The sequence below is a fragment of the Dipteris shenzhenensis genome, chromosome 15, assembly GCF_047967505.1.
Source record: "Dipteris shenzhenensis isolate YYH24624 ecotype China chromosome 15, Dip_SZ_1.0, whole genome shotgun sequence".
NCBI classification, from domain to species: domain Eukaryota; kingdom Viridiplantae; phylum Streptophyta; class Polypodiopsida; order Gleicheniales; family Dipteridaceae; genus Dipteris; species Dipteris shenzhenensis.
The window spans coordinates 23,180,484-23,198,745 of NC_141610.1; the positions used below are offsets into that span (position 1 = coordinate 23,180,484).

General features: G+C 43.4%; 1 protein-coding gene across 1 annotated transcript in view; it reads left to right on the forward strand.

Moving 5' to 3' along the window:
- Positions 1-18,262, forward strand: part of BIO1 (adenosylmethionine-8-amino-7-oxononanoate transaminase) — a 146,055-nt gene that overhangs the window by 61,760 nt on the left and 66,033 nt on the right. The window contains exons 6-9 of the mRNA XM_087386250.1: positions 2,311-2,462; positions 2,928-3,022; positions 3,140-3,255; positions 3,360-3,509. Coding sequence (XP_087242376.1) covers positions 2,311-2,462; positions 2,928-3,022; positions 3,140-3,255; positions 3,360-3,509 — 513 coding nt within the window. The remainder of the gene's footprint in view (positions 1-2,310; positions 2,463-2,927; positions 3,023-3,139; positions 3,256-3,359; positions 3,510-18,262) is intronic.

An 18,262-nucleotide genomic window follows, 5' to 3' on the forward strand; every position in this document is an offset into this window, starting at 1 on the left:
CACATGATGAGGTCGTGGACAGCTCCCAACTCAAGCAGGTGTCGCCCGTATGCTATCACATGTGAAGTATCTGCAGAAAGTCTCTGAATCCCAAGTTCTACTGCATCTAACTCTGGCATCATGTGGGGATCTCTCTCATATGTGAAGTCAAGTAAGCCCACTTGCCTGTCCCTCGTCCTTGCATTGAAATTCCCCAGAAGGAGAGTGTCTCCTTGTCTGGAGAACTCTATGATATCATCATGTATCGTCTCATAAGGGCTGTGCCCCTCTGTAGTGACATCATGGGCATATGATGACATGTGTGGAGGGAAATAGCATACTGCAATGAAGGTCAGTCGGGTATCTAGTAGCTGCACTCGTATCCACATGTGACATGCATGTTCCTCTCTCTGTACCACAGATATGAGTGGTCTCAAGTGTGTTTTGAAAAGGACAGCAACACCTCCAGAGCCTCGTACTCCACTATCTCTCCTCATTTCTCTCCTATGAGCAAACTCCTAGGTGTACCCTGTCACTATGGGCAGCCCTCTCTCTGGGCTCTCATGTGTCTCAGTGTAGAAGATGATGTCTGTGCCTGTGTATGTCTCCGAGAAGCCACTTGGGTCGGACCAAAGTGTACCATTACAGTTCCATACAGCCATACTCAGCTTGTTTTGTGCACTCTTCTCCCGGCTCTGACACTGTTATAGTTCACCCTCTTCCTTCTCCCCTACTCCCTTGTCACCTCTGTCAACTCTTTCTCGAATAATCATTTTGCCATCCCTATAGGCAGGCCATTTCCCTGCATCTCTTGCTTTATGGAGGTGTTGCCATAAAATTCTTGTAGCGGAACCTAGGAGAGTGGGAGTGGATTGATGAAGGGCACCGAGAGAAGAGCCTTCCCTTCTTTCGTTATACAGTCAATAATGCCAGGAGATTTGAGCTCAGTTGTAGAGGTTGGATGCCCCCTCCAGAGCTCTTCATTGGGATAGTTTTCATATTTTTGCTGATCTGCAGAAATTTGTGTGGAGGAGACTGTGGAATCACAGGAATAAAATCACTCTCTTCTTCTGGCTTTGTGTTCATGGTGGGATTGCAGTGAACCTATGGAGATCCAGAGGTTCGGGGCCGAGACCCTACCTGTCCTCGTTGCCTTTCTGCTGTGGAGACAATTGAGCATTGCTTATGGGATTGCAGATAGGCGAGGATTATCTGGAAGGAGATTGCTAGGATTTTCAGCTCTTTTGGTGTATGCTCCTTCTTCATGACTTGGGGCTCAGTTGCTTGGCTCTCTTTCGAGGCCTCAGGTCTTTTTTGAGAGACATGACTCATCTTGGGCCCTAGCGATTAGACGACACTTGGTCGAGTCGTGTTCTCTGGATGATGTTCCTGTCTTACCCTTCAGGGTTGTTCATGCCTCGGTGGACTCTTCTTGGGAGATATTGGCAAGCATATCAGCGTGATATATTTGGAGAGCTAGATGCACAGAGGTTTTGGATGGATCCCAAGTTCACACCTCCCACACTTTGTCGAGTATATGGGCAGACACTATGCATACACTGATGGCCATTTGGACGAGTATGTAGGGATCATCTGGGCTTCCCCTTCTTCTCTGTGACTTCCACAGGATTGAGGTGGCATTTTCATCCTCAACCTTGGTTATTTTGTACCTCTTTTTGAGGAGTTTTTTGTCATGCATTGCATGATGTATTTCCGCCTTGAGCTTGCTCTTGCAGGTTTGATTCATACTTAATGAAAGTCTTTTTTTTTGCAAAAAAAAAGAAAGGTGAATATCTTCGGGTATAAATCCAAGTGGAGATGGCCCATGATCATTGTCGTACTTAATGAAAGTCTTTTTTTTTGCAAAAAAAAAGAAAGGTGAATATCTTCAGGTATAAATCCAAGTGGAGATGGCCCATGATCATTGTCATACTGCAGCAACTTTTGTTTGGCATGTTTCTTTATATCTAAGACCAAACTGATTAGCAAAGTTTGAAGAACAATAAGGATCTTCAAATAGATAATGCCATTCAATGGTAGTGTTTTGCCGCATTTTATTTTGCACTACTAGCAGTGCGCTACATGGTCAATTGGGATACTGAGGTGCATATGTATAGTTTGTCTTGCATATCGCTTTGCAGGAAATCAAAATTCAACAAATTTATGTTAGTATCAGTTTTTCAAACAATTTTATGACATTTTATACTTGCTCCCCTGTATCTTTTATTTCTCTTGCCTCACAAATTTGACCTTTGTGGGATCAGTATAAGTGTATATTTGACTCATATAAACGTTTTTACTGGTGGTGGTGGTGGTTGTTATTCAAAGCAGGTTGGGCAGACAGAGTTTATTATTCTGACAATGGATCCACTGCAATTGAGATTGCTTTAAAGATGGCCTTTCGAAAATATATCAATGATAAAAATCTTCTGAGCAAGTTTACTTCAGACATTGTAGCTAACGATAAAAAGTATAGTTTGAAGGTATATCTACAAAGACATACACATTTATAGTACAGTGTTTGAGAACTTCTGTTTGCCTTCTGTAACATATGGTTTAAGTTAATACTTCCCAAGACAGGTCCCAAAAAAGAAATGCTTTCTTGAGTCTGTTTTCACTCGTAGAGAGTAGAGTACCTGTCATTTATGTGAGTGTTGAATCCATTCAGACCTTGATTCGGACGGTATTTGGTGCAAAATTTTCTTATCTAGCCTCTCAAGCTCACAAAAATCTTATTGTTGTTGCTCTTGTTGCATAGTTTGTTGGTCGGAATGCCAAGGAAACTGCCCATTGTGTATCCGATGTACTTTGAAATGGCAGTGTGAGGGTTAAAGTGGAAGAATCTGATTGTCTTGTGATATAGCCTCATTCAGAGAAGAGGAAACCCTCGACTGGATGTCCTATCTTCTTGTAGCTTTGATAGAAACTGCAACCCTGTACTTGTTCAGGTGCTGGCGCTAAAAGGTTCTTACCATGGAGATACTTTGGGTGCACAAGATGCACAAGCTCCATCTGCCTACACTGGATTTCTTCAGCAGCCATGGTAAGATTCCTATCCCAGTGTGCACTGCAGTTGTGCCGTTTATACAGAAGCAATATTCTTCAATTTATATAGGGTCAGGTCAGGCTATAAGTTTTCCATTATCTCCTGTTTCGGCAGGTACTCGGGAAGGGGTTTATTTCTAGACCCACCCTGCATTTATATGCACAATCGTCAGTGGTGCATCCATGTACCTGATTGTTATAAAATACACGATATAGGGTTTTTTGGCAGTGGTAAGTTGTTCCAGGTACAGCATCGATGAAGTGCTTGCATGCTCTGTTGATAAGGCACTTTAACTGAGTTTGTTTTGGGGTTTGTGGCATTCTTTAAACTGAAGCCGACTTGAACTATACCTCAAGGGATGATCTATTTCATGAGCAACGGGGAGAATCTCAGCTGGCGAATATCTACAGGAATTTTATCCTGGGAAAACTCTCATCTTGGAAAGATGCTTGCACATGTATTGCTGCCTTGATCATTGAGCCAGGTACATGAGGACATTAGTCTTTTTCATGCTGCTGTATAAAATTAACGTTGACACCATCTCTTATTCGTATCTTTGGCCTCTTTTGGCCATTGTTTGAGTTTTGGAATTCTTTCAATGAGTGGACTGTATCGAGTGGTTTCACCAGTTAACTGCTCTTGTATTTCTTCCAACTCACTTTGACAATCATGAATCAAGGGGAAGTCCTCTCAATGCTCTTGAATTTGTAAAGTTAAGTTTTGATCCTTTTCTAGGTTGAAAAAGACTACTGTGGGTGATTATAATCATTTAGGGGACAAGCTCATCATTTTTACTTGTCATATTTATGACAGTGCCGCAAGGGTCTAGCCCATATCAACTGGTGGTTCTTTGGACTCTGGATCCTATTTTGGGGGTGTCTACCACTCTTGATTTGACCAGATCTTCCATCAGTCAATTATTCAGATTTACACACAACTCAACAAGCCTAGACCTATCTAGACTAAATTAGGTTTCGAAACCCTAAATGACACCTGTCAGGCCTAACTTTTTTATTGCTCCATTACAATGACGAGCATCCTAATCAAGCTTAGCTGCTGCTGAAATATATAAGCAAGCACTAGGTGGTTTCAAAACGGCATCAAAAGCGCAAAAAAGCCAAGCATTAGCTTTTAACTCTCTTAATGCATAGTTTTATGTCCTGGAGACTAAGCTTAAATAACCCTGCACTACTCAAATTTCTCCCAACTGGTTTGTGTTCCTGCTGGCATCTTTTGCTTGAGAAAATGGAAATGCACTTTTTGTTTGGTTTTGGCATGAAAAACTCGATTATTTGCAGGCATATACACCTTTTGTCATCACAAAACTGAGCCGTACTTTCAGAGTGGATGCATTGGGCAAGTGGCTTCACAAACGGCAGTGCAGACTGCCATATTTGGTGTGCCAATATGTGACAAAGCAATTGTGTGCTTGCAAGTTACTGAACTTTTTGACATTTCTACCCTTGGCTGATGCATGAACTGACTTCAGTTTATATCTGAACCTTTCCAGGAGCTTACCAATATATTTGGACTGAACAGCCGAATACCTCTATCATCTTGTATAAAGTGAATGCCCAAATAGTACTGAAGCAACCCCAAATGTGCCATCTCAAATGTCTGCTGTAGTTCAACCTTAATACTTGCAAATTTTCAGCATTAGTACCAATGAGCAGCATGTCATCGACAAAGAGAACAATGATGAGCAAATCTCCCCCTTCCTTCTTGACATAGAGGGTGCTCTCATATGGACTATTCTAGAATCCCTGGCTGGTCGAAAAGGCATCTATCTTTGCATACCAAGCTTGAGGAGCTTGCTTCAAACTATACAAGGCCTTTCTTCCTTGCTAGGTTCCACAAATCCAATGGGCTGAGAAACATAGACCTCCTCTTGAAGGTCCCCATTCAAGAATGGAGTTTTGATGTCCAGCTGATGGATCTTCCATCCATGAAATGTGGTCAATGCAATCACACAACTAACAGTGGTCATACGAGAAGTGGGGGCAAAGGTTTCATCATAATCTATGCCTTTGCTGTGCATGGCCCTTTGCCACGAGATGAGAACTTTGTACCCGTCTATGAAACCATTTGATTTTCTTTTGAGCTTGTACACCCACTTCGTGCGAATTGCCTTCTTGCCGATAGGCAAGTCCACCAACTCCCAAGTGTGGTTTTTCTTAATAGAATCAATCTCCGGTTGCATTGCCTGCGTCCAATGCACAATCTTGTGCACCATGAAAATTGTTCGGTTCATCTGCCTCAAGTATGCTACTGACTGACATAGACTCACTGTAATGGGCATTGTCAGTGTCTCTAGTACCACTCTGTGTATGAAAGGGAAGTGGTGTTGAAAGCTTGCTATCCTCAAGAGTGCGGAGTAGACAACAAGGTATTGATCTTGCTTCCTACACTATGGAAAACCTGATCTCGACAAAGGGCTTTTTTGGATAAAGGCTGCTCTTCGATGCAATTTTTCAAAAGTTTGCATTACAAACGACAAGCTCCAAACATTTGTCAGGCCCGGATGCCTCATGGTTCTTGGTCATCATCTCGCTCTGAACTTGCTGATTTTTGTGTGCAGCGCTTCTCTTCCCATTTTGGGCATGTGGACTTTCCTTCTCCTGAGATTTTTTATGCACGTCAACTTCTTTTACAACTAGTCCATCCAATTCTTTCTCAAGCTCAGGCTTTGGAGCTGGAACTCCCCTTCACCGAACAAGAACTGTCTGATACAATTAAATCCTGTGGTAGATGGACATCTCCAGGATGGGATGGCCTCACTGTTGAATTCTTTCTTGCTTTTTGGGATAGCCTCAAATCCCCTCTCTTGCAAATGGCTAATTCAGCTTGGGAAAATCAGCAAATGCCCCTGTCATGGAAAAAAGGACTAGTAAAGCTCCTTCCTAAGAAGAAGATTTCTGAATTTATCACTAATTGGAGACCAATCACGCTTATGCCAGTCATAGCTAAAATGCTTGTTGACCGTATCAAAGGCTAAAATGCTAAAATGCTTGTTGACCATATCAAAGGCTATCTGCATGATGGGTTGCATCATTCTCAATATGGCTTCGTTCCTCATAGGCACATCATGGACAATATTGTCAATACTTATGTTGGGATTGGATATGCCAAGTACACACAACAGGATGTTTGACTCTTACAAATTGACATTGCCAAAGCTTTTGACACAGTTCAATGGGAGTTCATCTCGCAAACAATGTGATCCTTGGGCTTTGGAATAAAAATGCAGCAAGTTATTTATTGGCTCTACAGGGATAGCAATGCTGCTTACATTCTTTCTCGAGACATCTCGGAAGAATGGACTCTTCATAGTTCAATTCGTCAGGGCTGTCCCCTTAGTGCCTTACTCTATGCTATTGCTACTCATCCTATGCTGCAATACATTGATCATCTAGTGGCTACAGATTCTCTCCATGGTTTGGAACTGGATGAAAACCGCAGCATGATTGCTCAGGCTTATGCTGATGATTCTTTCTTTACTCCAAAGAATACTCCGCCTGATCTTTCGGCTTTGATGCAAGCTCTTTAAGTTTATGGTTTGGCAGCTGGCCTTCATGTTAACTTTCAAAAGTCTAAGCTGCTCCCATTGCAACTTCAAGACTGGCACACTCTCTTATGGCCAGGGGAGATCATCCCACCCACCCAGTTGGTTCGTTACCTTGGTTATCCTTTGGGCTTGGGACGGACTTGTCGACAGCAAATTAATTGGATTTTAATCAAGCTCCGAAAAAAGCTTGAATATTGCAAATTGGCAACCTGGCCTTTACATGTTCGCCTCCGAATAGTGCAGTCCATACTTATTGTATATATTCAATTCTATTTGCCCATGATCATGTTCACCTTCGATCATTTGATTGGAGACAGAATTTGGCCTGACATAATTGCATGCTTTCATCAGAATACAAAGGCCGAAGGTGATTGAGCTTAGTCAGAGTCTGGCAAGTGAGTTTAGCATGCACAATAGTTTGTCGTGTTGCTCACATAAATGATTTACCATGGTCCCGAATTACATGCATTTGAGCAACAAAGGCTTGCCATGCATAATCCAGATCAAAGAGCATCTGAGAAGAGAGAGGCTGAATGGCTTCAGAAACCATAGCTTTAAAATCAGCATGTTCTAGATAACTGTTTTTCACCAGCATAAGTCTTCTGCAAGGCAATTTGTCCTCCGGAAAGTCATGCATGGAGAGCCTCAATCAAAGAGGAGCATGATTAGAATACGTGATGGCATGATCAACCCAAAGTTGACAAGTAAAGGCATCGCAATGTTGCGGATCAACCTGATACATCTATCTAGGTGTGCCTGATAAGAAGATTGAGCATTGTGTTGAAAGGTATAGCCCGGGAGTGTGGACTGTAATTCCTTCCAGAGATCCACCAAACACAGCTGAACCAAAAAGTCAGACCATGCCTGCTGTTCAGAAGTTAACATATGAGTGTGGCCCGAAGTATTATCTCCCGGTTGCGGAGCATTGTTGAAATCACCACAGATGAATGCATAGTGTCTCCACGGATAATTATGCATGGCATCCCAAATCAAAGCTCGACCATTGGAAGATTGAGGGACATAAACCGATGCAAATTCAATTTTTTCTCCTTGAAACTGGCATTGCATAATAATCCATCTACCATGGTGATCATTGAGAGCCACAACGGGCTGAAGATCATGCCTCACCAAAAAAGCCACTCCAGAGAAAGAGTGCTGTCCAACATAGAAAATGTCATAACCAGCAAAATGTCCTGTGTGACCAGCATACATGTGCTGATTATGTTCCTGCAAAGGCATTATGTCTGGCTGCAATTGTCTGATATACATCCACACAAGTTTCCATTTTCTACGATCACACAAACCCTGCACATTGAGTGTAACACATTTGATGTGGTCAAACATATTTACAGCTATGGGACAGTTATATACAGCAATAAACAAACTGACTACGTCTGCATCTCCACCTCAATATTTGGACCTCTGCCTTGAGAAGAGGAATCAGCCCGAGGGGAAGACAAGAGAGCAGCAACATCCTCTTCTGGGAAGAGGGTACGATTGGCAGTGACCGCAGCCCAAGTCAAACCAATGCTAGAGTTTTCAGCTGGTGTCTTGGTCTGTGAAGATGCACCATTCTAAGGCTTGGATGGCAGAGGTTTCCTAGGAGAGAGAACTTTGCGAGGAGTTTGCCATCCTTCATCCAAATTTTTACCCTTCACCTGAGACGGAGAGGCCGAGGGCATAGGAAGCATAGGAAGAGGAGCAGTAGCATTCGAGACAGCTGGGGCTTTACCTTTGTCTTGAACATCAAAAAACTGTTTTATCCCTTTGGTTTTGACTACCGAAGGGGCATTTGCATTCCTATTCTGAGGCGGAACCATTTCAGCTTGTACTGGCATTCTGGGAGCTCGGAAAGGCATTGTGAAGCCATATGTCCAAATTGCTTGCATTCAAAGCAAGCACCTGCAAACAGCCCCCATTTCAGCTTGTAAAAAGCACTGCCCATGGAAACATTATTGATAGTAACTGAATAAGAAGCCGGTGTGGGATTATCTATGAGGATATGGATGTGCCCCTTGTAGAGGGAATCATACAAGATGCTACACATGCTCTTTCTCAGGTTGATCCTCCGAGTGAAGTTGAAAATCGGAGGATACACATGTTGATCTAGCTCCTTTGCCTCTGATGCCTATGCCAGAGTCTTCTTCTATTCAAGATGCAGATGTGCAATTTTTACTGGATTCTTTTCATCCCATGTTACGACAGGTTTTTGACCCTGTGATTCAAAAATTTTGGGTGCGTGGCTATATTAAGAAGAATCACAAGCGCAAAAAACAACTTGTTTTTATTGATGGTGTGGTTTCTACACTGCATCAGTTTTTACAAAGCAATAATTTGAAGCTGGAGGATGTTGTGTTTGATCCTCCTTTAGCTTGATATGTAACTTTTTACTTGGCTGCCTCATGCCTTTTGCTCTGAGGATTTACTTGTAAATTTTTCCTGTGTACTTATTGTTGGGTTTTTACCTCTTTTGGGGTTCCCCACATAGAAATATAAGATTTCACCCCAAAAAAAAGTGTGGGTGTGTGTGTGTGGTTATCCTATACGTAACGTAGAGAAACACAAGCTAGGTCTATTGGAGCAGATGTCTAATCAGGATACTGTGGGTTGTGTGTGTGTGTGTGTGTGTGTAGGTGTGGCTGCAGCAGATGTTGGGAATTGGTTGACTCGAACCCTGGGTGGTTCTTATGTCAAAAAAGTTCATTATGCAGCGAGGGGCTTTTTTGAGATCATCATGGCTGATGAGGAGCACCGTCAGGTTTCACTGGAGCACTCTCCTCTCTTTTATGGCCAACAGATGATCCATGTCTTGCCCTGGTCTCCCACCCGGGATTATCAGGCATTGATTTGGCATTGTTGCCCTATTTGGGTAGAAGTTGTGGATTTTCCTCAATGCTTGTCTTCTCTTTTACGTAAAATTGCAGCTTCCCTCGATAAGGTGGTATGTCCACCGCGACCCAATGGAAATTCGAATCGCTTCTGCATTTTGTGGGATACGGATCATCCCACTCCAGCTTCATATTCGGTTATCGTGAATAATGTTTCCATGGGGAGTGCCTTTTATAAGCTCAAGTGGGGGCTGTTTGTAGGTGCTTGCTTTGAATGCAAGCAATTTGGGCACATGGCTTCACAATGTCCTTCCTGAGCTCCACGGATGTCAGTGTAAGGTGAAATGGTTCAGCCTTTGAATAAGAATGCAAATACCTCTTCTGTGGTAAAAAACAAAGGGTCAAACAGTTTTTCTCTGTTCAAGACAAAGGCAAAGCCCCAGCTGTCTCAAATGGTAATGCTTCTTTTCCTGTGCCTTTGTCCTCTCCACCTCAGGGGAAGGGGGGGGAAATTTTTTTGACTCATGGATGGCAAACTCCTCGCAAAGTGATCTCCTCCAGGTGACCTTTGTCTTCTCAGACTTGGAGTGGTGCATCCTCTCATGGGAAAACACCTGCTGAAAACTCTGGTGTTGGCTTTACCTGGGCTGCTGTGACTGCAAATCTGTTTCTTGAAGAAGAAGTTGCTGCACTTTGTCCTCTCCTCAAGCTGATGCTTCATCTCAAGGCACCGGACATTGAGGTGGAAATGCAGACGTAGACAGCCCGTTAGTTGCTGTACATACCTGTCCCATAACTGTAAATATGCTTGATCATCTGAAGTGTGTTACTCTCAATGTAAAGGGAATGTGTGATGGTCGCAAATGGAAACTGGTCTGGATGTATATCAGTCAATTGCAGCCTGATATAGTTGCTTTGCAAGAGCATAATCAGCATATGTATGCTGGTCAGATAGGCCATTTTGCTGGTTATGATATCTTCTATGTTGGAGAGCACTCCTTTTCTGGTATGGCTTTTTTGGTAAATCACGACCTTCAACCTGTTGTGGCTCTCAATGATCGCCATGGTAGATGGATTATTGTTCAATGCGTAGCTTTGCTATTAGGTTTAGCATTTCATCAAAACAATAGCATCATCATCAAGAACACCCTCTGGACCATTCATATAGGTCGAGTAGCAAGCCCAAGATGAATGCACACGGTGTAGTCAAGCGATGAAGTTCATGATGGACATGGCTGACGCCACCACGCAATTGCCTAGGAAGGAGAAAACAAAGGAAATTGCCGTTGCCAGTCGTTTCCACAACCTTAATGGCATGAAGTGGTTGGCTGTAAAGGCCTTCGTCTCGAATAACGATTTAGTGGCTATATGGGATTCGAGCAAAGTTGTCGCTAACTACGGACGATGGCCCATTTTGCGGTGTTATAACCAGGCCATGAAAGAGATTGCAGCCACCATCTAGGAGATGATTTTTGCAAAGAAATGCCGCTCTGATATTCCCCTATACTTTGCAAAGATGCTATACGCAAAGTTTGTGTTGAGACAGCCATACCGGAATCCCTTTTCTTCTCTTTGGCTATGCGCTTCTTGCACTCTGCAATATATGACTTGGCTTCTTGCAATAATGACAGATGCCCTTCTTTTTCTGCTTATTTGTATCACCCTTTGCCTTATAAGAAGGCTTTCCAGAATCAGCTTTATGCTGATGTGTGGGCTGATTGGCATGTGGCTTTTGCTGCCCTTTACCCTTGGGCTTGAGCTTGAAGAGCATAGCATGCTCGCCAGCCCGGGTTGACATATTTCTGCGAGTTTGTTCCTCCTGCAACAGAAGTCCTACCAACTCGTGAAAGGAGAGAGGATTGCTGCCCCCCCTCAATGACAAATTCAGCGAGGTGTGGAATCCGAGATAGGACTCGGGAAGAGAGTTCAGAGTGGTGGTGATCATCTCTGAATCCGGAATGACTTCATCAATATTCAGCAATTGTCCCCTGAGGTCTTGAAGCTTTGTGAGGTGAGAATTCATGGAATCTCCCTCCTCCATATGTGTATGGTAAAGTTCTCGCTTCAGAAAGGAAACCCTGGCATCATTTCTTGCTGCAAACATACTCTCTAGTATCTCCCAAGCTGCCATAGATGTCTTGCATGACCGAATATGAGGTATAATGAACCTGTTGACAGAAAGAGAAATTACTGAAAGAGCTTGTGCATCTCTAAAGTCCCATCTTTTTTGCTCTGCTGTGGGAGCCCCTAGAGCGGCTGCTCCAACCACTTGTGCTGCATTTGTACCTCTACCCGTGCCTCCAACTGTAGGAGTCACAGGTGTAGTCGCTGTATCTGGTCTTGCTTCATCTCCATTGACATAATCCCAAAGATGTATGCCAACCAAGATATTGCGAACCATGAAACTCCACAAGGAGTAGTTGGTGCCATTTAACTTATCCTCCTGTGTGAGAACCCCGAACACCTCATTGGAGTTGTTCTAAGCCATTTTCACTGGATAATCTCAAAAATTGCAGCAGACATACCAAGTGAAATCCCTTCCTGGGATATAAAATGCACGAGTAAAATCTGCAAAGAAAAAATCTGCCCACAGTGACAAATATTGCCACAGCCTGTCAAGGGCTCAGAGTGCACTTCAACTATCCTGCAAATGCTCTCCAAAACTGCCAAAAAACACTGCAAATTTTGCCAATGTCTGCAATGTCACTCAAAATGAGTCCAAAATTGTGTGCAACACTACCAAAATGCTTGTACACTGCCAAATTGCATCAGAATGCCAAAAGCCCCAATTTCTTCAGGGAAATTGCATTCACAAGAGGGCAAATTGCTTGAAAGCCCCAAAGATGCAAGAAATTGCAGTGCAAAACTAAAAGCCCCAAATTTTGAGCTGAAATTGAGCCAAATTTCACCCAAATAGTATCTCCTACAAAAGCCCCAAATTCTTGGACAATCTTTGCAATTTGCTTGCAATGTGTGCCAAAAAATGGACAAAAGCCCCAAACTTGCAATGTGCCTGCAAATGATTCAGAGGTTCCAATTTCTCTACAAACAGAGATACCTGCAAAAGACCAATGACCTTTGCAATGCAAAATGCCCTAAATTTTACAGCCAAACAATTGTTCTGGGAAGAAATGCCTGGGAAAGACCACCTGTTTGAAAGACCTGCAAATGCACCGAAGGAAGTACGGACTCCTGCAAATGTACAAAATGCAGGAGATGTACAGTGTATGGATACCTGTATGGTGCACAGACAGCATGTGTACAGAACAGTACGGCCCAACAATGTACGGATGGCGACGTTGCAGGTACGGATTTGTACGGGCAAACTGCACTAAATGCAGTACGAAAACTAGCACGTGTGTACGTTGTTGTTAGGTACGAAATTCATATTTGTACGGACGGCGGTGCTGTACGGTATGTTCATGGGAGCTGCATGTACGGAATGGCGACGGGGCTGTACGGGTGTACGGACTTGATGCGCGGTATGGCACTGTATGGACGCCTCCACAGAGTACGGCAGAATGTTGATGCAGGTGCTAGTGTATGGATGCCTCCACGCGGTACGGACAGCTGCAAGTGTACGAACGATCTGATGGCATCGTAAGCAAGTACATAATTCGTACTATTTGTAGGGACGGCCGCTGCATGGATGTACGGGCTAGGAGTAGGGAGTTAGGAGCTGGGAGCAAGGAGCTAGGACAGAAGGATGGTTTGCTCTGATACCAAATGAAGGAAAAGAGAGAGAGCAAGAGAGTACTGAACGTAAGTTGCAATAGATGAAGTGAAAAATACAAGGAGAGGGAAAGGTTTTGTCTAAGTGACAAAACCTTATCCTTCACTAACCGTAGTTAGTGAACTAACTGTGGTTAGGAGAAAAAACCTCTAAAAAGGAAAAAGTGCCCCTAACCTACTTATTACATTACATTGGTCACTACTAGAATATAATAATAATTCTAACACCTCTTTTGTTGAGGCTTTCCTTAAATGAATTTCCCACTGACAGATTGCCTTGCCGAAGGCTTTTGTTGATTAATAATAGTTATCTGGAGCATGCTCACTTTAAAGCCTTGGTCTCTAATGCTGCTCAGCCTCTCTCTCGTCAGATACACATTGGTTTGGATAATGTTTGGAAGGTTTTTGTTGCTCGGATGCAAGCAGTTATTCAAGATTATGGAAAATCATATATGCAAGCCACAAGGGAGACTGTAGCACATGCAACCTTGTCAGAGTTTGACTGAGCTTGCCCATCTTCGCCTTTTGTCTTCAGAGGAAAACATGCTCTTATGTCAAGCTCAATTCTCTCTTTAATCCAATGATCATAGAAAGCTTGCTAAATGGGAAACTCAATCCAGACAACCGGCATTTTTGGATAAAGGCTACTCTTCCAAGCAATTTTTAAAAAATTTATACTACAAAAGACAGGCTGCCAATATCTGTCAGATCCGGATGCCTGAGGGCTCTTGGTCAACATCTCGTTCAGAGCTTGCTGATTTATGTATGCAACACTTCTCCACTCATTTTGGGCATGTGGATACTCCTCCTTCTCGGGTCGTGTCTGCACATCAACTTCTTTTGCAGCATATTCATCCAATTCTGTCTGATGCTCAGGCTTTGGAACTTGAACATCCCTTCATTGAAAGGGAATTGTTTAATGCACTGAGATCCTGTGGCAGATGGAAATCTCCAGGATGGAATGGTCTCATAGCTGAATTCTTTCTTACATTTTGGGATCTTCTTAAATTCACCTTGCTGGTAAATACAGCATGGCAAAATCAGCAGATGCCTGTGTCATGGAAAAAGGGTCTTCTCAAGCTGATTCCAACAAAGCAGCTACGTGATTCACTTGGTGATTTGAGACCAATCACGCTCATGCCAGTCATTTATAAGATCATTGCCAAAATGGTGGTTGATCGGATTAAAGGTTATTTGCATGATGGGTTGCATCCCTCCCAATATGGCTTTGTTCCATGTCGCCATATCACAAATAACATAGCCAATGCTTATATTGGGATTGAATATCCCAAATACACGCAGTAGGATGTTCTACTCTTGCAAGTAGATAGTTCAATGGGATTTCATCTCGCAAAAGCCTTTGACATAGTTCAATGGGATTTCATCTCGCAAACTATGCGAGCTTTGGGGTTTGGACAAAAAATGCAGCAAGTTATTTACTGGCTTTACAGAGATAGCAATGCGGCTTGCATTCTTTTTGGGGATATCTCTGAAGAGTAGACTCTTCGTTGTTCGGCTGCCAAGGATGCCCTCACAGTGCTATACTGTATGCCATTGCTACTCATCCTATGCTACAATATATTGATCATGTTGTGGCTACAGGATCACTGCATGGCTTGGAATTGTTGGATGCTAATCGCAGCATGATTGCTCAAGCTTATGTTGATGATTCTTTCTTTACCCCGAAGAATACGCCCCATGATCTTGGTGCCTTGATGCAAGCCCTCTCTGTTTATGGTTTGGCAGCTGGTCTTCATGTTAATTTTCAGAAGTCTAAGCTGCTCCCTTTCCATTCCAAAGACTGGCATAATTGGGTTTTGGCTAAGCTTCGGAAAAAGCTTGAGTATGGGAAACTGGCAACCTGGTCTTTGCATGTTCGTCTTCGAATAGTGCAATCCATCCTTGTGGCATGTATTCAATTTTACTTGCCATCGATCATGTTCACTAAGGCATATCTTACATGTTTTATGTCTGTCTTTAAGGAAATCTTCTGGCAATCCAAACATGGCAAAAACAGTCTCAGGTTGCTTTCGATGCATAACATTTGTTCTCCCAAGATGCATGGTGGATTGAACATCACGGATATTCATGTGCATATTCTTGCCCACAGGGGGAAAATGTTGCTGCAATTTCTGCAAGGTGATCAGCCTTGGGTTCTTATGATTAGGACTCTGGTTGGGTTCTTATGATTAGGACTCTGGTAACTCATATCAGTATTTCTGCGTTTGGTCATTGGCAACTCGATCACTGGGATTTCTTTTTTGGCTACACTGATGGCACTTTGCCTGGCTGCCCTTTTGTCTCCTGCTTGCTTCTTGACTGGAAGCATGTTCTTTCTCATCTGGAATGGAATGGACGGCAAACTTTGCTTGGGAATTCTTTGAGAGTTGAAAGCATTCACTGGTTGAAAGTCTTTCAGCCTCCCTTGTCTTTACAGGAACCTCGATGTTCCTACTTTGTCTCGTTTAAAGGCATCACCTCTGTTGTTGATGTTATAGATGATGCTGGTACTGTGCTCCCCTTTTCTCTAGTAGCCACTACATATGGATTGGGGTCTCATTATTGTCCTTTGTGGCGACAAATTACTTCTATTCTTTCGTCTTTTGTTCCGATTCCTCCTTTGGAACTCCAGGACCGGTTGGAAGATTGGACTTTGACTTCTCCAAGGTCCTCTTCTCGTCCTTTGAGGCTATCTCAGATTACTGTCCCTGCATTGTATAAAATCCTTTTGCCTCAACCTTGGGTTTCAAAGAGAGGTGATTCTGTTTGGCGAATGCATCGCCCAGCCAAGTGGTGGAGGAAAAGATAACAACAACTTTGGGCCTTAAAAGTACCGCTTCGGCAACATGTTTTCTTTTGGCGAGTTCTTTGGGGAGTGTTTCCATCTAGACAACTATTAGCTCATCGACACATTGCTTCTGTACTTTGCCACAAATGTTCTGCCTCTTCGAAGTCTGTGCCTCGCTTGTTTTGGCATTGTCCATGCTCTCGTGAGTTTTTTGATCTGCTTCGACAGCGCCTGCGAGCAAGATTTCCATCTGTTTCGTTTGGGAAGTTCTTTTGGCTATTTGGGTTTCATCCATTCAAACTGGAGTTTCATCTTTTCTTCGTTTGGGTTCGCTACTGGGCACTATGGACTTTATGGACATATAGGAATTCTAAAGTCTTTCGGGATCCTACTCTCTCTCTGTTTGGCTTTTTTAGGCGTTCTCTGTAGCAATCTTTCTTTGATTGCTTGCAGACCCGTTGCATAGATCATGAGGTCTTTTTGGCATATACTGAAATTTTCAGTTGATGTAATTGTAGCACCTTATTTTGAGGTTGCTTTTCATATAATATAATCAATCATTGATTTCACCCAAAAAAATAAAAGTGTGTGTAGGTGTGTGTGTGTGTGGGGTGTGTAGATGGTCCTTCGTCTTCCCTCCAGGTGGACCTTCTTCGCCAAATGTGTTTTGCTTCTATCACAGATGTTCCTTCATCGGGTTCACTGCTTGTTTGTTCGTAGGACTCTGCCCTACTGGTTTCCGGTCTTCGACAGGCTCAGCAGTTTGGGGTCTATCTCTACTTTATGGGCAGGGTTTTATCTGCAGCTCAACTTCGTCGTTGGGCTGAAGTTGCAGTGGGTCAGGATTGCCTTTCCTCCTTTGTCTTTCTAGGCAAAGGTTTTTATTATGCCCACTGCTCTTCATCTGATGTAGTGGAGCGACTTGTCAATCGTGCTGGTATTCATGGGGCTGGTTTCCTTGCTTATGTGATGCCTTGGGATCCGCTTTTTGATCCATCTGCCTCTCTTCTGACTCACTATCCGGTCTGGATTACCCTCAAAGCATTGCCTTTGCCTCTTCTTCAGCACCTTCCTACTCTTGCAGCGCTTTCAGGGAGGCCCCTACATGTTTCGAGATAGGAGTTCTTGCAGGCTACCCGAGATGTTCGCCTTTGTATTCTATGGGAGGTTTCCTTGCTTATGTGATGCCCTGGGATCCGCTTTTTGATCCTTCTGCCTCTCTTCTGACTCACTGTCCGGTCTGGATTACCCTCAAAGCATTGCCTTTGCCTCTTCAGCAGCACCTTCCTACTCTTGCAGCGCTTTCAGGGAGGCCCCTACATGTTCCGAGATAGGAGTTCTTGCAGGCTACCCGGGATGTTCGCCTTTGTATTCAATGGGATATGATGCAGCTTGTGCCCTCTACTTTGGATCTTGATTTGGGATTTGCCCATCCGATGCGCATCAGGCTGCATTTTGCCTCTTTTTCTACAGCATGTTATCAGTGCCGACAGGTTGGTCATTTTGCACGTGCTTGCCCTTCGGCTTCCATGACCACTCCTCGTGCTCCTTCTTCGACAGTAAAGTTTACTCTTCCTTCTCCTCCGGTTTCTGCCAAGGCTTTACTGGATAAGCCTTCTTTTACTGCTCCGAAGCAGAGGGGATCATACAGGAGGCTGTACATGCATTTTCTCAGGTTGATCCTCAGAGTGAAGCTGAAATGCTGAGTCCTACTTTATCAGATGCAGCTCTTTCGTCCGAGGATACAGATGTTGATCTAGCTCATACGCCTCTGATGCCTGTGCCAGAGTCTTCTTCTGTTCGGGATGCAGGTGTGCCCTTTTCACTGGATTCTTTTCATCCCATGTTACAACAGGTTTTTGACCCTGTGATTCAAAAATTTCGGGTGCCAGCCTACATTAAGAAGAATCACAATGGCAAAAACAGCTTGTTTTTATTGATGGTGTGGTTTCTACACTGCATCAGTTTTTACAAAGCAATAATCTGAAGCTGGAGGATGTTGTGTTTAATTCTCCTCCAACTTGATATGTAACTTTTTACTTGGTTGCCTCATGACTTTTGCTCTAAGGCTTTATGCTCATGCTCTTATGCTCATGCATAAGCATAAGCATGAGCATATGTCTCCTTCTCTTATGCTTATGCTTATGCTTATGCATAAGAGGAGGAGACATATGCTCATGCTTATGCTTATGCATGAGCATAAGAGAAGGAGACATAAGCATGAGCATATGTCTATTTTTCCCTCTTTCCTTTCCCTCTTCTTCCTCTTTCCCCCCCTCTTTCCCTTCTTCCAATCTCTCTTTCCTTTCCCTCTTCTTCTCTCT